The 26680-nt window shown below is 46.5% G+C and overlaps 1 protein-coding gene across 3 annotated transcripts; it reads right to left on the minus strand.

The window, feature by feature from the left end:
* Nucleotides 1–1230: 1230 nt before the first annotated feature.
* Nucleotides 1231–26498, minus strand: LOC149365610 (neprilysin-1-like). 3 transcript variants are annotated; one of them, XM_089544550.1, is made up of 17 exons: nt 26299–26498; nt 24337–24522; nt 23191–23271; nt 22451–22584; nt 21084–21165; nt 19326–19475; nt 17320–17433; nt 15807–15884; nt 14521–14630; nt 13226–13284; nt 12174–12225; nt 10370–10437; nt 9348–9475; nt 8083–8148; nt 6696–6803; nt 2874–2950; nt 1231–1718 (listed from the first exon to the last, which is right to left on the minus strand). In XM_089544550.1, the coding sequence occupies exons 1-17, from the start codon at nt 26443–26445 to the stop codon at nt 1526–1528; spliced, it is 1833 nt and encodes a 610-aa protein (XP_089400676.1). In that variant the 5' UTR covers nt 26446–26498; the 3' UTR covers nt 1231–1525. The 3 variants fall into 3 exon arrangements, with proteins under 3 accessions (XP_089400676.1, XP_089400684.1, XP_089400692.1); XM_089544558.1 differs by lacking the exon at nt 15807–15884; XM_089544566.1 differs by lacking the exons at nt 15807–15884; nt 17320–17433.
* Between the last annotated feature and the right edge of the window lie 182 nt (nt 26499–26680).

Consider the following 26680-nt stretch of genomic DNA (forward strand, 5'->3'; position numbering starts at 1 on the left):
TCCTTGTGGGCTAGCATGTGGTTCAGGCTTCTTAAAATAGCGCAAAAAGACGCGGACGCAGACAGAAGGGACATACATAGTGCTGTGTGTGTCCCTTCTGTCTGCGTCCATGTCTTCTGCGCTGTTTTAAGAAGCGGGTGGTTTCGGGGGCGGGGTATCTGTTACAGCCGGCGTCGTCACTTCGGCGGACGCGGTTGTTGCGACGCGCGCGCGCCTGTTCTTTCGCTCTTTCCTCTCCTATCTTTCATTCAACTTTCCTCTATCCGCATGTGGCAGCGGTTGTGGCTCAGCTCGAGCCAGTTAGCAGTCCTGTTGCATCCTTCTTTCAGTCGCAGCAACATTTCTGCCACCTGAATAACTTCCCCTGCAAAAACTTCCATCGGATGACCTCATCCCCACCTGCTGCACAAAGGAATGTCGCCAAAAGAGTTTGTATTAGATAAAAGGGCTCTGAAAGGGGTTTTAAATAAAGTTGCGGTATGCTTGGGATAATAAATGACGCCGCTTCACAAATATCCTCTACCAAGAATATTTTGATGCGTTGGTTAGGAACTGAGTTATTTGTAGGCAAAAGTTTAATTTCGGCGCCTTCGCACCTTTCCCAACCTCTGGTCACTTTTTGGCACACTGAAAGGTCGGAACTTTACCTCCGGTCACACCCACCTGGCACCACTGCCGACTACCGACGCGCGCAGGAATTGCTCGGGCAGCGGAACTTCCTGACCTACCCGATAGACGCGGCTGATTGTCCTCGACCATTAGCAGCGCGTGACGTCTGGATGAATCTAACCAATAGCCAGCTCTTAACCGACCTACGCAGCCGTGCTAGCCGTGCGACACGGAGGAGAGGCTAGAGTTTGGTTTGGTTTGGTTTATGGGGTTTAACGTCCCAAAGCGACTCAGGCTATGAGAGAGGCCGTAGCGGAGGGCTCCGGGAATTTCGACCACCTGCGCTTCTTTAACCTGCACTGACATCGCACAGTACACGGGCCTCGAATTTCTCCTCCAAAGAAATTCAACCGCCGCGGCCGGGATCGAACCCGCGTCTTTCGGGACAGCAGCCGAGCACCATAGCCACTGAGCCACCGCGGCGAGTCGCCGGAAAGGGCTCGCCAGCTTTCCCCCATTGTTGTAGGTTGTGTGCTCTCTTTAGAAGTGTATTATTTGGCTGAGGAGTTCATGACAAATGAAGATAGGTATTGAGCCAGTTTATTTACTTTCGTCAGAAGGTGTTTCAGGGGCCCTTTAACATTGTTGACACTTGAAACCGATTATTCTTTCGGTTAACCTCCCTGCCTTTCCTCTTCTATATCCTCCTCCTCCTCCTCCTGAAACCAAAGAGGAAAGCTCTCTATTACCTAAAAAAGATTTTATTTAATATCATTTCAGCGTTAGTTAGGTTTTCTAATCTTTCTGTTTTGTTAATGAATTTACTTAGCTTCGTAAGTGATTCCTCAAAGTGAAACCTAATTTCACATGCGATGGCCACTGCTGTGGGCGGCCACAGGGCGCTGCCTAGGACGGGTCACGTGGTCGCAGCGGTCGCAGCGGTGACGTCACCGCCGGTAGTGGAGAAGGCGTCGGCGGGCCGTATGATGTAACGCTCCGTGGAAGGCCACGGCACGCAGTATTCCGGCGGCTGCAGCACCATCTCGCTGGTGGGCGGGCACTCGAACGCCGTCGCGAAGTCAGGCATGTGACGCAGCAGAGTGTTGAGCCTGTGAGTGTGCGCATGCGCGCTCTACAGCTTCACAAATGCTCCCTGTTAGAAACTACCTTCAATGCCTAGCTTACAAATTCACAGCTCCATAAGTGCTTCCTCTTCCTCAGAGGGTAGAAGCGGAACTTTCCCTGATGTTCTTTGTAGTGTTCGGATATTCGCTCTGTGTGTTACAGCGTCTACCGGTGACTTGGGCCGTAGAGTTTCTTACTATTACCTAGAGGGAAAGCTGGCAGCCCGTCTATGGGAGTTTGCATGGAGATCCCTCAAGACCGCTTCAGCCATCATGGGCGCTTAAAGCATCATGGGGCGGTGAGCTACCGACTGTAGAACTGCAACTTTTGGCCAAAAAATAATAAACAAATAAAGCTGTTCGATAACTACAAATGTCCTAACATTCAATATCTTGTCTGTAAATTGCAACAAACGAGCAGAAAAGCATTTAAGTGCAAAGTTTGCCCAAAATGAGAGACGGCTAGCTTTCCTATTGGTCAAGTAATGAACACTACAAAAACTAATACTTCGCAATTAACAGCCGCATTTTTAAAAGTAAATACGTTTTCAAAAAAAAAATGTTGCTTAGATACTTTAAGAGGTTTTTTAATGGCATTTCGGAAAAGTGAAACTTTTTATTGGCGTCGTGTGTCGTTGCGTTTTTAGTACTATGGCTTTTGCACACTGCGTTCGCGCGAAAGTCGTCTGCGCACACACGAACAGCGTTTTCGGAATGAAACATATCAGTAGTGCCACTCCGTGTTCCCGATAAAATACGACTGTCCCGCAACAAGTAGCCCACCGTCCCATGATGCTTTGAGCGTCCATGGTAGCTCAAGTGCAGCGCTGCCAGCTTTCTCTCTAGGTAATAGTAAAAAACTCTATGACTTGGGCTTTGGCAAAGAGATTGAGGTAGCACGGACTTAACTGTCGCAGGCCAGTTTAGGAATTAACTTCGAATGACGCCACTTCTCTCCAGCCAATGAGAATCATTCGGTCTGGTGACGTCCGCTCCTCCAGCCAATGTGGAAGTTTTATGATAGACGTCACATTTAATATATGACACAGTGCCAAATTGCCATGAGGTTGAATAAAACGCAAGAAATGGCCGAGGAGAATGGTTAGTGGACCCTTAAAACTCGTTGCTTGCTTTTCGTACCTGACGTGGTTCGGAGGCAATAGACCGAAGTCGATGAGCTTGCGGTTGGCGTTGGGCGAAAGCACCTCGCACATGTACTGCGCATTGGGAAGCCATAAGATAAATTAATTAATGAACAGACGAATTAATGAATAGGCAAGCAAACAAATAAAAGATAGAATCAATAATAAACAAAAGAAATAAAGAAAAGAAATAAGGGCAGAAAGGAGAACAAAGACCGAAAGAAGAAACGTGTTCAGTCTTCCCTCATGGAACTTAACGCCCGGATTTAGAGGCTTTCGGATGACGCGAAATTTCTACCGGATGTTTCAGCGAACACTTTTAAATATTACTAATAGGCTGTATGGAACAGAAAAAAAAAATAAATTTCCAGGAACACACTCTGAGCAGCAGCAGGAATATAAAAATCGCTCCAGTCGTAAACCCGAATAACTAAAATTCACCAATGTGACAGAGCCAACAGCCACAGAAACCAAGGGGCACAGGGGATTTTTATTTTTTTATTTATTTATTTTGTGGTGTTGATCAATTCAGAATATTACTGAATATGTTATCGCTTAAAGCTAATGGATTAGAAAAGCAGAAGAAAAAACAACCACATGCCGCCGGTGGGATCCGAACCCAAGACCTCCGAATTACGCGTCCGGTGCTCTACCTCTGAGCTATGGCGACGGCTGTCAAATTCTTCTGCTTTCGGGGGTATTTATGTTTACAAGTAACCTAACCTTTGAGAGTGTTCATCAGCGCCACCCACGTTCATAAGCGGCGGACGTAGAACGTCCTGAGTTACCGCAGGTGTGACGTAGAACGTCATCGACCGGAGAGGGTGGAAGCTGCGTGGGAACCCTCTTATGCTTCCTATGGCGTCAAGGCTGCCAGAACCGAGGCCCTCGCTAAGCAATTCCCCTTCCCTTGTTTGCTTAAAATTCACCAATGTATTTTTTTACCAACAGAGCTGGACGGTTAGTCGGTTAGGACAAGACGACACCACGTAAATTTTTACACGAAAAAAAAGTTCTCTAAAGCCCCGCAGTTCATGGAAATCCTGCCCTTCTTCCCCGCACACGACCGAAACTGAGCACATTAAACGCGCACGAAGCTCGGAGGAAACGCAACATCCGCTGGTGACGTTTGCAGTGACTACGACACCAAGTTCAAACCTCCTGCGCCTTTGTTCGCCATCATGTACTATCGGGCCGGAATGAAACGCGAACACGGGAACGCGTGGCCTGTGGCTAATTTTGGTACAGCGCGCGCCGTCTAGCAGCGTCCGCGATAAGCTGCTGAGGTGTGCACTGGGTTGGTGGCTTCTTCCCTATGCAGCTCTTGCTTGACTTGCCGAGTTTGGCAATCCCCGTCTAGCACCGGCATGGCCCCAGCCACATCGCTTTAAATCCGACGTCATGACTCCGGTCCCGGCTAGCAGGATGACGATGTGGTTTTTGCTCCTCCTAACTACCGCGTTACTTCTCAGTGCAATGATGAAGCTTGACTGCCCAATGAGGTCGGTTATGATCGTGCAAGCGATATCTGCTTCGGCAGGATGTCGAAGGCTCAGGTCGATCTTTCTTGTATGTATGCTAAAAAAAAAATGCGACAATTTTAGTTAAACGTTCTGAAATGTCGCAGAGGTTATGACGGATGCCGTAGTAGAGGGCTAATTTTAATTTAGACCACTTAGGTTTCTTTAAAGTGCGCTTACATCGCACAGCGTACGGGCGGTTTTGTATCTCGTCTTAATTGACATACGACCGTCGCCACCTGGATCGAGCACGCGACATTGGACTTGCCGAAGCCACTGAGGTGCCGTAAAAAAAAAGTTTCCCAATTTAATTTAGTTTTTATTGACTCTTAATTAATTAATTCACTCTTCTATTCACAGCACAACTGAAATTGCACAAGCAAGTGAATTGCACAAATATTGCACAAATTAAGTTTTACTGAAATGTATGTGCAGCAAAAATTAAACACAGACATCACGCCGAAGCGGCCGTCACTAGCACGTTCATGACAGAGGTCATCCGGCAGTCTAATGGCCGAGAGATCGCGCTGAGAGATAACACGGTCATCAAAGAAAGAGAAAACCGCAACGCCATCCCGCTCGCCCAGATCGTGGACTGGCGAGTGTCGGTATCGAGGCAACACGGCTAGCGCCATGCTGGAGCTAGACGGGGATTGCGAAACCGCGGCAAGTCGAGCGAAGGCTGCACTTCTGGGCACAATAGCTGCACACAGGGCGGCTGGGGAAGAAGCCACCAACCCAGTGCACACGTCAGCAGCTTATCGCGGACGCTGCTAGACGGCGCGCGCTGTACCAAAATTAGCCACAGGCCACGCGTTCCCGTGTTCGCGTTTCATTCCGGCCCGATAGTACAGTGTTTAACTTCGCCGCTCGGTGCAGTGGAAAGGGTAGTCAGCGCCGGCTGCGTGATCATTATTTTTGAGAGTGACGAAGCAAATGTGCTTGCCGTGGTAAGAAGGAGCAGGCATTGCGAATTAAGCACCGTAGTCATTGCAACACGTCATCTGAGGACGCTGCGTTTCAACCGAGCTTCCTGCGTGTCTAAAGCGATCAGTTTTCAGTTCAATTCAATTCAAGGTTTATTTGGCTCCTTGTGCTATAAAAAGGGCAAAAAACTGTTTGGACCCTTAGCCAACGGCTAGTAAACGGGTCAAAGACAAAAGTGTAATTAAACAGGCATTTTATATATGTAAGGATTGCATATATTGGTTGTGTGCGGAAATAAGCGCCGGTTTTCGCACGCTGGAGAGCTATAGAAGATGATTTTTTTTCTTCGTTTCAACAATAATTTTGTGCAGGGCTTTGAACTTCCCATTACCGCTGACCACCCGACTCCACTAATCAAAAATTAATTAGCGAATTTTAATTACTTACAGAATTAGAATAATTTTTAGAGTAAATTACGTCCACCGCGGCTGCTGAAAAGACTTTTTTGTAATGTGTTCTCCGAAACACCCGACAAAAGTGGTTAGACCAGAGTACGTAGGGGAGGCCCCCAAAGTGGAGTAAATTTCAGTCAAGGAAGTAATGCACTATCTGCAGAAAAAGCTTACGAGATGCCGATATGCAGAATTTAGTTTTTTCTAAACAGTCATTTGAGCCAATCACCACAAATGTCTGATGGTACGAAGGGATACTCATCGTTCATCAGCTCGTAACAATAATTGGAAGTGACTGGGTTGCGAGGCAGCGCTAACGTAATTACACTTTACGCTCTAGCCCCGCCGCGGTGGCTCAGTGGTTACGGCGTTCGGCTGCTGTCCCGAAAGACGCGGGTTCGATCCCGGTCGCGGAGGCTGAATTTCGATGAAGGCGAAATTCTAGAGGCCCGTGTACTGTGCGATTCAGTGCACGTTAAAGAACCCCAGGTGGTCGAAATTTCCGGAGCCCTTCACTACGGCGTCCCTCATAGCCTGAGTTGCTTCGGGACGTTAAACCCCAATAAACCAAACCAAACTTTACGCTCTACAATAAAGCTAAACAGGGCAGTTAGCACATGGGAAGATGAGGCCGAATCGATCAACTCGAAAAAAAAAGTTGTTAGAGCAAATGCCCTGGAAAAGCGCTTGTTTGGGTTCAAGCTTCGGGCTAGCACGAATTTTTGCTCAGTTTCGATATTTCCGAGAAAACTGCATAACTATCGTATGCGGCCGTATGGCTGTGCTCGGATGGATGCTAATGAATAACTATACTGCCTTGGTCTATTTACGGCTGTCTGAATGCAACAGGCCATTACACAGCGTGCGCATTTCAAGCAGCAGCATCACTATCTGGCGCTTTCAAACAGGTGCATGGCGTACCTCTCCGAAAGAGTAGAAGAAGATGGCGTCACTGCTGAGGTTCTTCGCTCCGGGAAGCTGGAAGTCATGCTGAGGGTGAGCCGCCTCCTTGGCCCGTCGGCGGTAGTACTGCGCATACGCATACAGTCCCACGGGCACGTGTGAAGCCGAGAATTGGGACGCAACTGATTGTGATCATAAAGCACTGATAACGCAGGATAAGTGCTAGCGCCAGACCATGTTCCTTTCACAAGGATTATCTGCACTAGTACTTTCAAGTCTCTTGCTACACTTCACAACGCTAGGTTGTGGCCACCACAACATACCACCGATTCCTTAGCACTTACAGATACACCAGTTCTCTTGTGACTCAACATCAAGGACAGGGCTCTGTAAAATCAAATACAGACGAACACTGAGCTACACCAGAGGCCAGTGGTTTGTGGGTGTCCGGAACTTCCATGTATATCCCTTTCAACAACGCTTTCAAACGTCAGGATAATTATGATCCTGGTAATGGCCTCTGGTAGGTCGCGCACACGTTGGCACAAACTACTTTAGTCATTATTAATTTCATGATGAAATTGTACAACATAAGCAAACAACTGTTGGGCCCATAGCCGAAGCTAGTTTAGGCCCACATGGTATACATGCCTATGTGTAGCAGCGATCAAGACAGAGTTGAACAAAAAATCACAGTAAGGTGTTGCAACCTATTACTACACGTACTAATGTCTATCGCTACTTTTTTCCCGATGCTGTAGAAATTTGGAATCAACTACCAAGCGACGTTGTGGACCAAACAGATGTACACAGATTTGTGATAGGTGTGAACATGTTCCTGGAAGATAGCTGTACATATCTGCAATTCTGTGTATTTGAGTGTTTTTTAGCGAAGAGAATTGCACTTGTATCTGTATGTTTCCCTCCCAGTAATGACCCTCATACAGAGGGTTAGCTGAATAAATAAATAAATAAATAAATAAATAAATAAATAAATAAATAAATAAATAAATAAATAAATAAATAAATAAATAAATAAATCACGCACTGGTTACGAAGCAATTCTAACGACACGAAATGTAAATTGATGCAGGAATAACACAATATGTTACAAAACAACAGCAACATGGACGCAGTGCAATATACCTACCTAATCAATGAAAGATACTACCTTTTTATGGAAAACACTAAGTTACTGGCGGTATTCACCTCTATTGATAAGGTATTCCATATCTTCGTACCGTGATACTGAATTAGCCGTTGATCGTATGTGTTTCTGGTAACTGGTAAATGAAAGTTTATGTTAGTGGCATTTCTAGTGTCACATATAGAATTCACAAACAACATAGAAGCATATCGTCGACATTTGCCCGTTTTCGTCCTTAAAGATCCGTCGCTTACTCACCCAGAAGGCGGCCTGGAGTGCCATGCTGTCCACCAGGTTCCCCGCGAAAGTCCTGTTCGCGTCCACCTGAGAAGTTTCCATCAACAAGAAAAGAAAAAGTGATTGATTTGATTTGATTTGATTTATTGGGGTTTAACGTCCCAAAGTGACTCAGGCTATGAGAGGCGCCGTAGTGAAGGGCTCCGGAAATTTCGACCACCTGGGGTTCTCGAAATTTCCGGAGCACTTCACTATATACGGCGTCTCTCATAGCCCTAGTGAAGGGCTCCGGAAACCTGCTCAATCGCGAACAGTGTCAGGGCTATTAAGATACGTGCAGTGCCCTCGTGAAAAAGCGTTATGTACAAAAGGGGTATTGAAACGCTCTCCTTAATCTCGAGGTTCTTTCACTTGCAGGCTATTCTTCGCGGCACAAGTTACACACATTTTTATATTTTCTTTGCTGACGCGGCGATGTTTCCTCTCAGCTGTGACATCAGCTGTCGGATAGCCAAATTTGATTTTAGCAGCTTACTGCGCATACTCAGAACAGTCTAAGACGGACTTGCGGTCATCGAAATTGTAAACAGTAAAAAAAAAATTGGTCTGCATTGGTGGAAACATTCCACCACCAGCCGGCTTCTTTGTACAGTCGGCCGCAGACGTTTACGGGATGGGTGTGCTCGGAAGCAAGCTTCTCGTAACGATGCCGAGCAACCCAGCCCCTTTGATATTGATATCAACGAATGGAGCATGCTCGTTTCCTTATACTCAAAGTTATAACAGGCGACTGGCATGCGTGACTGTGCGGAAATACATTTTCGTTTCCGCGCACCGTCCCCAAGTAAACTTTTACTCCTGAGAACCGTTATTCAACTCCTTTACCCGTAGAGGGAGTACGCAGCCTGTTTTACTCTGTCGAAGAAGGTATTTCAATCAATAGGGAGTTTACTGCGGAATAAACGGCTGTAAAAGAGTACGGCAGTCGGTTTATTCCCATCTTTGAGAGTGGAGCAGTTTTTAGACTGCGCATGGAAAGGTAGGAGGAATTAGGCGAATGTTTTTTGTTCAACAAAGGAGGCAAACTTTCTCTCGGGACTTTCCCTTTTCTCATGGGTAAGAAACAGTGACACGAATAGCTGCACTGCTTTCTAGCTCCTTGTGTTTGTCTGCTGGCTATACCGAGTGGCTGATTCAGCAAGCAACTGAAGCAGCTGCCCTGGAAATGGAAAACGCGTGGAATAGGCGCTCGAGAACGGTGTACCGAGTATCCTGAACTTCTGTACCTGCATCCTGAACTTTGGTTCGAGCACGTTGTAGATGTCGCGGAAGCAGGCCGTGTGGTTCTCCCACCGAGTGCGCGCGGCGCCCCACAGCCAGTCGGCGTCCTCCGGCTCGGGGCTGATGCGTGTGCCTGAGTAGCAGAGGGGGGGGGGGGGGGGGGGGGGGACAGAGCGGCTTACCGACACATGAAAGGACAGATCGGAAGAGGTCGAGAAAGAAACAAAGATGGGGAGAGGAAGAACACTGGGAAAGGAAGGAAGGCGTACTCGTAAGTCCACTTGGATGATTTGACCACCATCGGGGCATTGTCGAAAGCACAGATTAATGATACCACGTGACCATTATGGGGCAGGTTCTTCAGCTATAAACAGGCACTAATGCTTTGCTAATGCTAATGCTGAGCGGAGCTTAAACGAACACTGAGGACAAATTCAGTTCGGTCCGCACCGATAGATTACCCCGTTCTAATGACTAAAAGGTTACTTTCCTGCAAACGGAGCTCTTAAAAGCTAGGAAATGTTAAATGAACGAAATACAGGTGTCGCTAGCTGCCAGCGACCGTTTTCACAAACAAGCAGCAGTGAGATCAAGACAGTAATTCTAAAGCGGGTCAGTGCGGCAAGAACACACTGGCATTCACTTCAATTCGGCGACAATACCCTTTTTGGTACTGATGTCAGGAGTGGCTAGAGAAACAATATGCTTTATGCGTGTTTTTCTGCCAAAACCAAAATGGTCAGGAAGATCCAAGCAATCGGTTTTTATTAAGAACAACAGTTGTATGAAATTGTCTCGAGTGTCCCTTTAACTATCATCATCAGCATGACTACGCCCACGGCAGGGCGAAGGCCCCTCCCATGTCTCTCCCATTAACCCTGGCCTGTGTCATCTGCTGCCACCCTATCCTCGAAAACTTCTCAATTTCATCTGCCCACCTAACTTTCCGTCCATTCGCCCTTTAAGTATGGATTCTTTGGAACTGTCAGCGTATAGCAATCTTCTTTGCAGCTGTGATCGCGCCTACCGTGCGGGTCCAGAGCCTTGCCCATTCCGAGACCGATGAGGTGCAACAGCTTGGGCAGGTACACCAGGCTGCGAACAACGAAGCAACACATGAGAATGAAGGAGGCAAGGCAGCCGATGAACTAGTTAAATTAGTGACAAGCTAAAACAAGACTGCGCCAATAGACGCTTTGCTGCGTTTGCACAGCTTATTGAATTGTCACGCAGACGTCAATACCTTTTGCAACAACTCGTAAAGAAAAATTTGAAACGGCAAAAAAAAAAAAAAGACTGGCCTGGACGGTCCCCTTTTGAACGGTTTTTCGAATGTAGTTTTTTACTGATGTGCAAAGTTGGAGATATAAATTTTGAGCTTAAGTGATTTTTACCTTGAAAGTGCTTAGGTAATCTGTAGAAATATCTCAAAATGGTCATGAAGTGCCCCAGAAGTTTACAGGTGAAATGAACTGAAGCACACTGCCCTTTACTGATGTTGTGAAAAGTACTGTAGTGTACAACTAAGAAACCAAGCGGCAGATGCCCCTTATAGGAGGATTTCCAGCTGATGGGGTCGACCGAATTTCATGACGTCATGGTTAATCCGCTCAGACCTGCTACGTGACATCAAAGGGGGTGGCGGATGAAAGGGGATATACCACTGTTCGTCTGGTACGGACGTCATACTAAAGAGCTGGCGCCGCGGGCCCTACTTCAGCCGAATGCCCCCGGAGCTGCGCTAAGGAGCTGCGCCGGTCCGACCGATCAGGAGAATGCCCAGTGCTCAGTGGAAACTGACCCCGTCATGCGAGTAAGCCTGAGCTTGTCGATCTGGCACGCCGCCTCCTGTCACCCTTATAAAGATGGCCTATAGACAGTCGATGGACTTCTTATATACTCTATAGAATCTATTGCCTTCCTGTATATTTATTTTTGCCTATTCGTAGAGATAAAAGTCGACTAAAAGTGCATAGCCATAAGTCTATAGATTGTCCATGAACTGTCTATAGGATTGCCCGCAGGCTATTCTCTAGGATTTGTCTGTAGAGCGTCTTTAGACTTTATGGACAAAACTTTACGGCAAGCCTACAGACCGTCGAAAGAAATTGTGGTTACGGCGGAGCCCAAATGACTACTGGAAGAAATCCGACGTTTTTGTTTGCATTGAGATACAGCTATATTTTCTTTGAGCTATAGTTCCTAGGGTATATATTACTTCGTAATGCGCGAAACTGCGCGAAGTTTGTTAACTAAGAGTCGGAGGCATACTAACAGTGAGACGCACATAATTTAATTAGATTATATTCGAACGAACAGCGAAACAAGCCCTTTTTTGTGTATTCGGTAAGAAAAAAAATGATAGAACGTATTTCATGTGTACAACACGTATCTACGGGTTCGAGTCGTTCAGTAGTATTACCCCCTTTGACCAAAGAGCTTAACCGCTTGTTTTGCCCTCATAAGCCTACAGAAGCAATATTACATTATTCTCCGCGAACCTAGAGCGAATTCTGACGACCTAGCTAGCGAATGTAACAGGAGCTTTCAATGGGTCATGACGCAACCTTAAATTGAGCGTTAACATGTGCATGGACAAATACAAACCTGGTGTGTTTCGTTGCAAAGAGGACAGCACGGCACGCTGTCATTTTCCTACAAAGTTCAGTAATTTGCACTGCATGCAAACAAGTCTACGTTGGAATATTTTGGAAAAGCCAATTGCTGACCACCGATGTACTTAGCTAGGGAGGGTGTCCTTGCCGACATGTAATTTATTCTAGGTTGCTACACGATTCAGTGAAGGAAAAAGTGAGATTACCAACACTAACTTTTTTTCTCCCTCACTGAAGAGGTGGCCATGGAACAAGGCGTGCGGCACGTCTGGAAAAAAAAATGAAGCGATAATGAGTGATTGTGCTGTACAGATTATGCGATGTAGATAAAGAGTGGGGCGATATTGGGTTTAACTTCTTTGCAATAGTGTTAAATCACTGAAAGATAAAGTAAGTTTTTATATTACCAAGCTCATTTTCCTCCCTAAGCATATGACCACGTGGTAGTACTACGCTTCGTTTGTACCGCATGAAAAACACGAGGACAAAGTAAGGAAACACGTGCGACAATACCAAAGCGCCGACTTCCAAATTTATTTGAATAAGGATGACAAAGCGAATTTAATTGCTCTCGAAATCGCACCCACAGAATAATCAACACATAACATAATAAATAGCGTGACAGAGGAGCTGCGAGTCAACCCACTCCTTGCCCCGGAGTTGAGGGGTCGTGTCCAGTCGACTCCCTGACTCGACTCGGCGGCTTTTACATGAACCCACTAACCAATTTTCTACCCAACACTCCACTCAACCCGACCCTGTCGGGTTCATGTAAACGCCGTTCATGTTGTGGGAGAATCAGTTAAATTTTTGTGAATGTCTCATCCAAAATATCGGCGTACGGCTGAAACGAGACCACATTATTTGCGTAGTCATGAGCTCCTCGACAATGTAAGTGAGGGTAGTAGATTGTTGTAGTGACCTCTGTGCAAGCATTGCCGAACTGTAGAAGTGCGGGACCAATGTTTTTTTCTTGCTCATAGTTATTTGTGCAACGCAGAGTGCCACCCGACTTCGATATTATTCAGAGTTCATTACGCGGCTAGACGAATTCGTTTCAACTTACAGGAGGGAACGCCTCTCAAAGGGGACGCAAGTCTCCATTTACAAGTCTTCATTTCAGCATTCTGGACATCTGTACTTACAAAGACCAGCTAATATGTTTCCTAACCATTCCTTTTTGTTTTCTTTTAGGAAGTATAAGCGACGGAGCCTAATCAGTAACAGTAATAAAACAATGCATGCTTGCGGCACTCAGTTTTACATACATAGGGTGTTGGTGCCGTAGTTGTAGTGGCAGTTCATGTCCAGCACTTTATACGGGGGCCTGCGATTGAGGAGAATGACCACGCATAAATCACAACTTCAGGACCACGTGATCCTCTCCTGACCACTGAGAGTGAAGCATGAGAACGACGCTTACTCATTTTCAAAAAGGTATCTGACGTTTACAGCTGTTCCTGTCAGCTAACGGGCACAGTGCGGTATCGGGTGGTGAAGCAAAAGTGAAAGCTCTCATTGTGGACTGCTGCATAGAGCTGCTGAATTTTCAATGCCTGGTGCACAGGGGCTGTTAAAAAATTGGCTTTGGTTTAGCTCTGGTTAAACCAAGAGTGACGAGAGAGCTCCGCCGAGCCGCCTACTTATACAGCTGCGACAACTCTCCCCCTCTCCACTCCCCCAGCCCACTCGGCACGGCGCATGCGCTCAGCTGTTGCAGCTCGGTTTCGCCGGCGCGCCACGCTGCCGGCAGCATTCGCTGCTCCGCACCACGTGACCAACCGGCTCAAGGCCACGGCGCCGCCACGGAGCTCAAAGGGTGCCACGCTGAAGGCTCGAAGAGCTGGCGTAGTGTAGCCCTCGCTACAAAACTCAACAACAGAAGTGAATTTCCGCGGGAATCTTCCGTCATCTAGGCACGTTGTACCAGAATGCGGCCCCTAACTGTCCGTGTATGCAAGCAGGAACGAACGATAAAGGTGCGCCCCAGAAAGCGTGTTGAGGCTTAAGAATCGAACAAGCCATGGGGCTTTCGGTGCCGCTGAGCATGGGAGGTGTACCAATCGGTTCTACTTCCGCAGCAGGCCACAACCAAGGTGTAAAAGTTGAAAGCCGGTCACGTTTACTTCGGTGCAACACATTCTCTACACGGGCAAGGGTTGCAGCACGTGACACACATGCCATCTGTGCCTACGTTACTTTGCCTCGCTTTGCGCCCTCGATGAATCCATTGAGCTGCACTGACAGTGTTCGCGCGCTTCGTTGTTCCCTCTATAAATGGGTGGACACTGAAGCACTAAGGCTGTTCGCTGGTTTCCGTGAAGAAAGAGTAGATGCCGAGTGCTCTTATCCTTGGAATGCACAGGTTACTGATGCCAGCGCTAACGAATGGCTTTCAAGGAAGAATAAAAGATATCTCTTTACGGCGATCAATTTGACATCTAGCCTGCACGAAATTCATTTTTCTATATTAAGAAATTCTCGATATTTCGAAGGTTCTTGCGGTTCCCCAGGTATTGGTAAAACTTAGTTTCGTTAAACGCATACGCAAGACTTCACCTACCCAAATTGTTCTCCCTTCTCTAGGAAGATGCTGTAGTTGTAGTAGTCGCTGACTTCAACCTTGCGAGCTTCCACCGCTGCCTTCGCGATGTTGTTGCCATCGACGTCGATCTGCGTTTGAAACCGAGGCATGCGGTTGCACGTACTGCACTGGACACTAGCATGAACTATGCACACAGCATGAGATACCGTATTTTTGCAGTCAAGCGCTACCTCAGAATTCATACGCCGCTAATATAGCTCCACAACACGGCTCTAAGACCCCTTCGCTAGTGCAGACAGTTGTCCGGCAAGTTTCTGCAATGATTGCCTTCCAGCACTAGCCCAGTTCGTAGTGGCTGCGTGAAGACTGAGGTCTCTTTGTAAGTTTGTTTGGGTTAGACAAGTAATAGAGTAGTTTCGTGTAATAGCATTGTACACTTGTGGGTTCGTAGGCCGCTCCTAAAATATCACTACACTGTACGACGGCCTGTCTACTAGTACAGGTAGTTAACCAAAACTTTTTTTTTTTCATTTTTGCACTACCTACCCTTTATCTTGCAACCAGCTTGTTGCACCTACGAGCCGACTGATTCCACTTTGCCGGGTTGTTTTTTGGTGGTCGTGGTGGTGATGTAAATATAGAGGCGGAATTAGCCCTACAGAGGCCCGTCGGCAATTGCTCCGCCTGAGTCACCGATTTAAGAGATTTCGTCCCTGCTACTGTCCCAAAAGGAGAGCGTCCTCTAAAAACTTCAGTGGTGACCGTCACACTAATCATCGCTCAGTTCGAGAGCCCTCAGAATACACAATGCGTGAGACGCCGCCCACGGGAACATTCAGCCTTGTCAGGTTTTCCAGGAGTGTCTCACGCACGGCACAAAACGTGGGCACACTAAAACGAAACGGTTCACGTGACCCTCAGCATCACAGTGTACACACATAGGTGAGGTGGCGCGGTGAACCTTGTGCAACCATACCAGCTTATATGCGGAGTTCGTACGCACTCGATACAAGAGAGCGGTTCTGTCGCGCGACAAGCCTCGCGTAACGCAAGGGAGGTGCCCAAGTGACCGAAGTTCAGAAAAGTGTTCAGAAAAGCGAAGTTCTCGTCCTTAGGGACAGCCACAAAATATGGATTTGACTTGAATTGCTTTCGGACAAGACAAATGACAGAGAAGTTTAATGTAGCAGTATTGCTCTGGATACAGCCGCATTAATTTTAACACCTGCCCTTTAGAGTGACTTCTGGTGCTGCCAATTAATTGCGGGTACATACTGGAGCGCAAAAATCTGTCGCAGACTCACCGAAGGGGGCGGTATCGAGATGGCGTCACCTTGGACAACGCTCGGCGTGAAAAACATGACCACCCGCATTTTTTCCAGCTGTCGAGAACGAAAAGGTAGAAGTATATTAAGGCGAAAGCCTTTAGTGGCTCATACTCGCGGCCATAACTCTGTCCGTCCGTCCGTTACATATATAAAGTGAAAGTCAGAACTAGTCATTACTAGTCACAAGTCATAGCTAACTAGTCATTAACCAGGCATGACTAGTTAGTCAACTAATTAGCCATACCAACTTGTCATTAACCAGTCATGGCTAGTTAGTCATTAATCAATCATTACTAGCTAGTCATCAACTAATTAGTCACGGCTAACCAGTCATTGTCCAGTCATCAACCAATTAGTCATTACTAGTTAGTCATTAAGAAATCATGACTAGTTAGTCATTAATAGATAATCACTAATTAGACATGTGTCATGACTAATTAGCCATTACTAACCAATCCAAGTCGCCCCATAGCCGCTTCGAGTGTGCCTGCGGCACTTGAGATCATCGCGCACTTGAGATCATCGAAGTGCCCCTGAATTTTTACGTCGATAACTCGGTAATCAATCGTCTGATAGTTTACAAAACCATCTATACAAACTTGCAAGTTTGCTTGGGCAAGGCTCAAACCTTGTGAAGGTGAGTTAAGACAGGTATAGTCAACAAGAAAGAGACGGTTTCTCAGAAATAATGATGTGCACCACAATGGTCCTCGATTTCAGAGGCAGACGCTTAGGATGCCATAATCGGTACATCAACTATGAAGTATGTTTGGGAGGATTAAGTTACCTTGGTTTCCTGCCGCGATTTATCTGAATGCATGATTGCTAACGGACACAATTTACTTGGGTACGCGGCCTCATTCAGAGATGACGAGAACATGAAGATTAAAATCAAAGCAATGGTTAGAAACCCGAAACTCGAACATCAAGCGGGAATGTGTCCGTGGGCAGAGTGTTTTCACTTACATAAAACTTGCGAAACAGAGGATTCGAATGCACTGAAACATATAAAACAGGCGCAGTTCAAGAAATACCTGCCTGATGCCTGAATAATCATGCCTACTAGGTCCCCGAGCGGGACAGCGCTTTGGAAGCATCAAGTAGCCAAGCTAAACACCAGTTTAAAGAACCAAAGAAATGGTTGGTGTGTACTCCATGAAAACAACACATGGCGATCTGCCGCGTTTTAGTGGAGACGAACTGATACAAGAGGCCCGTGTGCTGTGCGATGTCCGTGCTCGTTAAAGGTCCCCAGGTGGTCGAAATTATTCCGGAGCCCTCCACCACGGCACCTCTTTCTTCCTTTGTTCTTTCCCTCCCTCCTTTATCCCTTCCCTTACGGCGCGGTTCGGATGTTCACCGAGATATGTGAGACAGTTATTGTGTCACTTCCTTGCCTCAAAAACATATTTTTCGAACGAATTTAACAGCCCAGTGCGGTTAACAACCAGTGGACTACCTCGGCGCGTCTGTCCTCAGAACCATGTACCTTGGTGGAGCCGTCGACGCGCATGTTGTAGGGCAACCAGTCAGCGTTGCCTAGGAAGAGTCCGAACACATCCTTCAGGGCCTCGACTGTATCCTGGTGTTCCTGAACAGTGCCCTGCAAAGGGGCGCGAGTGATAGGTTCCGTGACTAGCGAAGGAAAAAAAAAAATACGGAGGCCACTTAAGACTACTTATGTGCTTTAAATGCGAAAGCATCGTTTTTATTTTATTTGATTTTATGAATTATTTAAAAAATTTTCTCCTCCTTTCTAATGACACACCTACTACGCATTAGCATACAGTCGTAAGGCAACGCAGATTTACAATGTTCACCTTTGTTCGCTAAGAAGCAACGCGGTTTTGTGACCTATGAGTTGCATGCTCGCCTGGCAGTCTGAAAGTCATGGGCTGAATTCCCGCACCTTAAGAAGAAATTGAATTTTTCTTTGATAACACTGTGCTGGACTTTTGGGACGACTGCTGCTGGTAAGTGCCGTCGCTGGGTTTCGTTGCCCAGATCTCCGCCTTAACACGTTTAAAGTTTTCGCATGAAAACAGTGCTACACACACACACCCAGGAACGCTGGCTACAAGTGCTGCAGAAATGCATTTTCACATATTTGTCACATAGGTTTCTAGACTCTATCGAGGATTTATTATTCTTATCTTACAGCGCTAGCTGTATTATCCTTGTTCTCCTCGTTTCGCGTTGTCGTCGTCGGTGGCGTCCTCCGAACTGCATGCCCCTCAGCGTAGGAATGCACCTGAGTGGGAAGACTCGGAGTGAAAAAAAATGAATTCCCCTGAGCCTAGCCGTCGTCGTCGTTTTCGCAAATATACGCAGAAAGCTGCTGGCAGGGGGACACGATCACTCTACTCTGGTCTTCACACTCTGACAAAGGCAAAATTGCGCAACCGATTTCGAGACGGACCCGGACCGTGATGAGCGGTATACACTTCCTCTCAGCCAATAATCCACCCACTCAATCATAGGCTACTGCGGATATTCGCGTTTGATTAGTGGCATTCATGCCTGGTCTCATGATTGTGTTATTAGTTTCCCGAGCCAACTAGTGCTGATCACTCGTCGTGCCCTGAAAGCTATCAGCTGTAATCTTTTGCTCACTGCTTCTCTTCTTTCTTCATCCTCTTATTCTTCCAGGCTTCCCCGATAACATGGATATCCCATCCTGCTGACTACGTGGTTATGTACGCAGTACACGCTTTTAAAGACATTGGGGGCATTTATTTTTACTGAAACGAACTGTGCAGTGTGTGGGTGCAAGAATGTCAGCGTGAAGTGTGGACATATTAGTCGGTTTAGGTCTTGCGTGGAAGCCCTAGAATGCGTACTCTGCAAGAAAAAAAAAGTATAAACATTTCGCTTTGAATCGGAATGCGCTAAACTCACAGGAAGCTGAGTCGCACGCTTGCGCCATATAACTTTCTGCGTCTTCGCGCGACAAATGTGAATGCATATCTCCGCTGAAATCGAGGCTACAAAACCTCGTCTTCCGTATCCAGCTTCTATGGTTCCTTCAGTCGCCATCTCTCCCAGCTAAGAGCACAGCGCACTGGCACTGCGAGTTCCCCCACCTTCCCAATTCCCATCCTCATCTGCGGGCAGCCAACAGTTTGTATCAAGTGGCGTCGCGTATATAGCTCTCGCTTCAGGTTGGGGAATTTACTTCATTAATTTTTTGAGGTAGCCACAAACTAAAGAATGCACTCCCCCCCCCCCCCCCCCCCCCGTCCCCTAAGAAAAAAGAATAAAGAAAGTTGCCTGCCTTTATTGGGGCCACATACTGGTAACAGTTCTTCCTTTTCGTTCTTTTCGCTAGCTTCCAAAAGCGAATGTTTGGAATAATGCATTTTTGACGCTATGTTCGGCATCTGACCTAGGGGTGATTTTAAATACTCCGGAAGCGTACTATGCAGAAGAGGTGAAGATGTTTGAATTGTGGAATGCTCAAATGAGCGTAAACACGGCACATGCGGCGGTGCGCACCTCCTTGGCGACGCGCAGGGTCAGGTGGTAGTGGTGGTAGAACCACGACAGCGCCCTGGGTAGGATATCGTCGACGAAACGCAGGCAGAGGCGCCATCTCTCGGGTGCCTTGTGCATGTCGTGGCCGTAGCGCCAGTACACCTCGTTCAGCTGCGTTGGAGGGCGACAGAAAAACAAAAAATTCGCTGTGGCTTAGCTTGGTTAAGCCCGGTAATTGCGAAAGCTATATCCGTACCTACGCCATGGTACAGCTGGTGGTGTAGCTGGTGGTGGTGCTTGTGGTTACACTTGTGGTGATGCATCGGTTATACAATCCAATACCATCCAATCCAATTCAAATCGAATCCAATTCAATGTAATCTACTCTAATCTAATGTAATCTATTCTAATCTAATCCAATCCAATACAGTCCAATCCAATATAATGTAATCCAATGTAATCCAACTAATGCAATCAAGGTCATATGAAGGTAAATGGTGGTCACCGCCGCGGCACGATGGTGGTCACCCTGCAAAGTGCAAGTAGTATTGCTTTCGCAATAAAAAGAACGCGCTTCCGTCTTGGCTTGGTATGAAACTTGCAAAGACATCACCCTGAGAGGCATCTATGGCGAAAATTGAAAACAGTTATGATCGGCTGCGCTTAGCCTATTCTTGCCATCGTCAAGGAATTGTATCCTCCTATTACGCCATCTGCAGAGCTGCATATAAAAAGGCGAAGTGCAAAGCCCCGCTCTTGGGATTGTGATTCACAAAGCCTGTAGATTCACTCACGTAATATTAGTTCCTAAATTTGTTCACTGCCCCAAGTGCTAGGATGACTTCTTCCCTAACTAGAAAGTACAAGTACACGACGAATAAAAATCCAAGCCATCATCATCATTAACCAGATTATGTTCAATGCATGACAATACTTTTCTAATGGTGTCCAATTTGGGCTGCTCTGAGCCAACCGGAGATATCTTAGCTCAACAGGTTTTCTTTGCCCCCTTGACTTCCTGCAGCTTATTGCCTACGCCGCCCTTTCTTTGGAATTCACCGTTATTATGATAGGTCATCGGCTACCTGTTCCCAACGTATCATGGTAATGTATAAACACACACAAATATATACCGGACATAAAAAAAAAGACATAGCTACCGGTACGTGGGCTGGTCCGGGCCATAGCTTTAGGTAAGACTATCCCTGAGTGTGCTAGGGTCAAAAGGCGCATTTAATTTATTTAACAACAATAAAAAAATTCGCTGTTGCTTAGCTTGGTTAAGCCCGGTAATTGCGAAACCAATAACCGTACCTACGCCATGGTACAGCTGGTAGTATAGCTGGTGGTGGTGCTTGTGGTTAGACTTGTGGTGATGCATCGGTTATACAATGTAATCCAATCCAATCCAAACCAATCCAATCCCATCCAATCCTATCCTATCCATTCCAATCCACTCCTATCCAATCCAATCCGATGTAATGTAATCTAATCTAATCCAATCCAATCCAGTCCAGTTCAGTTCAATCCAGTCCAATCCAAACTAATCTAATCCAATATATCCAATCTAATGCAATCAAGGTCAAATGAAGGTCAATGGTGGTCACCGCCGCGGCACGATGGCGGTCACCGCCGCGGCACGGCAAAGGCGTGAAAGTGCAAGTAGTATTGCTTTCGCAATAAAAGAAATCATAAAGCAGTGAATGGGCCACTCATAATCACGCTTATTTTATGACGTCATGTCACGAATAAGCCAAGGACTTTGACGGAGACACTCACTTGGGTGAGGCTAGGCAAGGAGACGGCGAAGTTCAGGAAGATGAGCAGGCGCACGTAGTCGAGGAAGTTGTCGCGATTTCCCCTGCGCCAGCAAGAAGCACAGGCGAGAAAAGGCAAAGCGGATGCGTCGCCGGCATAGGAAGCTAGTGTTGCTATAGTCGGATACAACTCAAGAACGAAGCCGCAGGTGGCTCTCAAAGGAGCCTGTACAGCCATTGGCGTCGATCGATTTTCGTGACGCTGTGGTTAGTCTTATTAAGCTGTGGCTAAATCCATTTATCTACCACCCCCTGTGATTTCCCACTAGCAGGTCCAAGGGGACCGGTCAAGGGGGAGAAGGGGAAAATCGGTCTACGCCATTGACTGGAGGGTCTCCTGCGAGTGGTATTTGCCGCTTCGTTTCTCAGTGGTATCCGACTATAAAAAGTCCAGCTCTCCTTGATGTCGCCATCTAGCGCCACCTGTCAGTAGCCAGTAGCGAGCTCCGCTAACACAATCGAAATAATGGCGTGTGTTTAGATGCTTCGCGAACATGATGATGGTGATGGCGCTATCTTGCTGCACGTTGCAGGATTTTGTAAAATGGCCCTTGCGGTAGTACCGACTATTTGCGATAGCTATAGAAAATCCGTGGGTGTACCGAGCACATGAGATTGCCACGGTAATTTTGAATGTGCAAAACCAGTCGCCACGTGCTGGCCGCAGAATTTCTAGGCTTGGTGTATCAAATTAGATGTCCCACTTTTCGAAGTTAAAACAAGACGCACGTAACTTTCTGTCTCCTTAAGTCCTTAGACTTAGATTTTTTACGCCTCTCAGATCTATGCATTAGACAGGCTCTTAGACATGAAGTTAAAGCATAGACAATCACGTCATTGCTTCTGCGCTGAGGATGAAATTCTCATTAAAAAAAAAAGAAAAACGGTTTCGGTGGCTACGACGCCAGAAATCAAATTGCCACCTCACGGTACGATGCCTTTACAAAAGAGTCCTTGGATATATTGAATACAAACTTAATGGTGACAAGGCAAAAAAGAGGCAGCGATCGGCGCTGACTCTCAACAGATGATTTATCAGATGGCGCCGAAGTTAGAGCAGCAAAAAACGTCGGTCAACGTTATTTACACTGGAGAGAGTTGTTCATTCAGCTAGCGCAGCTAAATGATGGACACAAGCTTAACATAGGATAAGTACGTCGCTGCCTCCGCGCAAGGAGATATGCTAAGAGAAACTTCCCCGGCTCTGCATATGAATGACAGATTCTATTTCAGGGAACGACAACCGAGGAGCATCGATGTCGCTCCGCTAAACATCACACATCTTGTACACTGCTATAAACTAAGAGATGGCATAGAAACAGGGCTTACGTGGGGTAAGCTTGTGCATCCAGGAACGCGTTGAGTGTGGTCAGGTAAGGCCCGTTCACTAGCCTCACCATGGTGTAGGTGAGGTGAGGGACACTGTGCTGCGTCACCTCCGTGAAGAAGTCCAGCCAGTTTAGCTGACGCAAAGAAAAAGAAATGGAAGGCGAATAACTGGCATTGCTACCATAGTTCTGTTTTTGGAGATATATTGAATTTTGCTTCCAGATTAGTACTTTGGAATGTAATGAAGTAACTTTTTGCGAGTTTGCATGAAGTCCCTGCGCAAACATTTCCCCTGGCGAAAGGGTTATCTGGGAGAAAAGAACTGAAGGCTTAATCGGCAATGTGTTATGTGCTGTAAACGTGCAGAGCTTCCTCTTGTTTTTTCTCTACAGTCTAAACACGTGGCTATGCGTATACAACGGTTACAATGTCGATGAACGTCTAAAATGATAGACGACAGCTTGGTAAAATAAAAAAACGACGATGTATTATAGTTATTAACTCTCGCACGAATGAATCGGGTTCGGGGATGGGGGTTTCGCTAGGTCGTATATCAGGTTGAGGCCCCCAGTACAGCAGATGCTGTAATTTAAGGAATGGATACATAAGCCTGACATTTTGCAAAAAAGAAAAAAGGACTGAGTTTTCGAATTCAATGCAGTAGCTGGTGAAACGGACACACGAAAGAATCAAATGAATGGTGCGTACAGAATCGTCGCGCACGGTGTAGCGTCACTTACCACATTGCTGCCGAGTAGCTGGGACAACCTCCTGTAGGTGACCGGGTGTTCAATCGTCGTCGGCTTGTAAAATAGAATCCTCTGCCCAAGAGAATCAGTTTATACAGGCTACAACGTCTTTACTGGTATCAGTAAATACATCCAGGTTTCTGAGGGTTATCTCGCTTCGTTAAGAACATGAGTGAAAAAAAAAAAGATTATTAAACGGCATAAACTTGCACCTATACACAAAACATGGCCAAATTAAAAAGGTTTGGTTCATTGGTATTTAACCTCCCGAAGAGACTCAGGCTATGAGGGACGCCGCAGGTAAGGGCTCAGGAAATTTCGACCTCCTGGGGTTGTTTAACGTGCGCAGACATCGCCCAGTACACGGGTCTCTATAATTTCGCCTCCATCGAAATTCGACCGCCGCGGCCGGGATCGAGCCCGCGTCTTTTGGGTCAGCAGCCGAGCGCCATGATCACTGAGCCACCGTGGCAGCCTGGGTTCTTAGCTTGCCTATTCCTATTTTCAGTCCTTTGTGTTTTGTTTTGTATTGTAAATCGGTTATGTTTTCTTTGATGAATACCCGCCTATGTAATTCCCGAAAGAGCTCTTAGGGTATAGAAATAATAAAATAACGTTAAACAAAAGTGCCCCGAAACCACAGAATAACGCGGACGATCTGGACAACTTATTACATTGTCTGCGCGGTTTATTTCCGTAACATCCACAGTTTAGCAGGTGTCTAGATTAATCATTCTGCATAAACACGCCTTGTTTTCGGTATACTTGTTCACCAAATAAGCCCTTTCTAAACAACACGACCGCCAGCGCCAGTACAGTCACCGTCAAAAGTAAATGGAAAGCGACTTTGTAAAAAAAAATTAATTGCTTCAAATCTAAAGCAGAATGATCCATGTTTGTTGGTGCACAGTGCAATTCGCACAATCACAATTAGTCTGCACATATGTATTCAAGGATGCATGAATTGAGCGGGTAATGATCAAATTTTTCGTTAATATTGCCTTCCATTTAGTTTTGACGGCCCCTGTACATACCATCTGCTGTAGGGACGAGCGTATTCGATTACTATATCACATCAAATGGATTCGAAATGCTGCTTTTTTTCCCCGCTTGTTTGCGCAATGGCAAGCGAATTACCCCAGCGACCGCCTTGACCATGGAGACGAGCTGGTCGGCCCGATCCCGGTGTTGGCTCGAGGGCAGCTGCAGCGCGTGGAACATCTCCTGGCTGGCCTGGACCAGCAGTCGCCGATCGGGCTCCTTCAGCACCAGGGACTTGGTCAGAAAGTTCTCCGGCTGGATGATCAAGTTCGGAAAGTCCAGCTGCCGGAGGAAGAAAAAAATAAATAAAGGGGTACAGTGCACGATAAGTGCAGCGCAGTGCAGTAAAGGAGTACCCGCATATATGCACTCTGGATTCCTGATACAGACTAACTACGGAACACAATCAATTGAGCACCAAATCATGTTGTTGTGTAATTCTCATCTGTTTGTACTAGATGTGGCTAAAGCTAGTTCCACGCCCAGGGGTTTTAAACGCATCTGTTCGTCTTTCCTTTTTGTATAACGTTGTGTCCTAGACGACAAAATGCTTATTTCTGGTTCCGTTTGATGTACTGTTATGTTTACGGTTCGAACAACCCTTCTGTATTGCATTTCTGTACAAATTTTGCATATGATTTAGAGCGTATTATTTTTTATCTGTATATATTTACAATAACTGTTTATGATGCGTCTGTTGTGTAAATGACGGCAAATATAGCCTTTTTTTGTTGTATAATGCAATACCGCTCTTGCTGCTGTACCCAGGCGAGGACAAGACCCAGTCAGGAGGTTCAGCACCTCCTTTTGTCTTGCCTCGTGGGCAATACCTGTATGTTGCCCGAAGGAGAAATAAACAAACAAAGACTACACCGGTACAAAATAAAAAAAATTGAGGTTTAACTCTTCTTTACAATGCCCGAGATATTTCGCGAGCAACGCCGACACCGACAATGCCAACAGCGGATTTTTTGGTAGACGAGGCTTTTAACGCTGTCAAGTTAAAGAAACTACGTCACAGAAGGCAAAGAGCTTGGTGTGTCGTTTGGAAGCCTCTGACAACGCACGGCAAGGTTTCGACGAAGAACGAGGAAATATGAAATCTCCCCGTCCGTGCCGTCATCACCAAGCTTCCGGAATTTTTCTGACGCTGTGAAGTGAAGCATGAGCTTTAAACGGCGATTATGCCATCATTTTAAAAGCTAGCGAAAAAAAAAGGACTTGACATGCCAATATAAATTTGAATCCATGAATATCGCAGAATTCAAGAGAAAAAAATTGGCTGAAGGCTTAGCTTGGTTAAGCCTGGCTGATTGCGAAAGCAATAACACCTGGCTGCGCTTGGTTCTGCTGGTAGCTTCGTTTCTCGAATTCACGCGTAGCAGACTGGAACTCGCCAACTCTTATCTCTTGTTCTTCACGTCGCTGAGCCACGATGTCACCGTCTCGAATCACCCCAATGCTCTGCTCTTTCTTCTTGGCTGTATACTGCACTCTTCTTTTAGCAGGCCGCTCTTCTTTCTGTTCCGGCGTTTCTTCCGCACGGCGTTTTCTTCTCTTGTGATTATATCGGTCCGCACTACCCATAGATTCTTCTTCGGCATTAAGTAACACTAATTAATTAATTAACTAATTAATGAGCCTCCATCGATGAGACGAGTTGGGCCCCCAGCTCTCCTCTTGTCGTGACGTCACGCGGTCACGTGGTAGCGCGCCGCAGCTGCGCCGGAGCTAAGGATGAACCTTTATCGATGGCAGAAAAGTGCAAGCAGTATGGCTTTCGCAATAAAAGTGGTACGATTGCCCTTTAAGGAAAGGGACCCGACATATGAGCAGTGGAAGGTGGCCCTGACCAGCGAGACCCTGGATCAGCAACTTAAGTTGGTTCAGCAAGTCTGTCAGTCAGCTAAAGCCAGTGGCGCCTTGGACTAGGGGTGCCACACAAGTTGCTCGAGCAACCTTCCTCAATTCAAATAAAAGTTTTCTCTCTCTCTCTCTCTCTAACGGGTCCTGCCCGGTCTGACGTTCTTCGCAGCATGTGAAGCTTCAGTGACCTACCTCTAGATAGTTCCTGGGGTACGACAGGTCCGAACGGCGAAATCTGACTGCAAAGAAGGTCTCAATGCCCAGCTTCAGCACGGTCCGGGCCAGCACTTGGGTCACCGTTGCTTTGCCACCGAAGATGATGCCTTCCAGGTCCCGCATCACCTCCTTACCTCTGTTTGCATCCTCTGCGTACAAGTCGCCCGTGTGCACCCCATGAAAACACGGAGCCTACTGTGGGTGAACACTTGACAATGACATGCAGCGTAGGATAAGACTTTCAAGCGAAAAGGTGCGTTCAGGCAAGATTTCTGGAAATCCATATATATATGGAAAAATTTGCATTAAAACATGTTGCAGTCACCTCTCTATCGATATCGGATATTGAATACAACCT

Source organism: Amblyomma mixtum, chromosome 1, assembly GCF_055824585.1.
Source record: "Amblyomma mixtum isolate Tamu chromosome 1, ASM5582458v1, whole genome shotgun sequence".
Classification (NCBI taxonomy): domain Eukaryota; kingdom Metazoa; phylum Arthropoda; class Arachnida; order Ixodida; family Ixodidae; genus Amblyomma; species Amblyomma mixtum.

Bases quoted from the DNA above. Each gene is read 5' to 3' on its own strand.
- LOC149365610 (XM_089544550.1), bottom strand. From the start codon at position 26,445: ATGCGGGACCTGGAAGGCATCATCTTCGGTGGCAAAGCAACGGTGACC. The intron at 22,585-23,190 runs GTAAGTGACGCT...TCTTTGCGTCAG, and splicing joins AGCTACTCGGCAGCAATGTG to CTAAACTGGCTGGACTTCTT. The intron at 6,804-8,082 runs GTGAGTAAGCGA...GCGTATGCGCAG, and splicing joins CACTCCAGGCCGCCTTCTGG to TACTACCGCCGACGGGCCAA.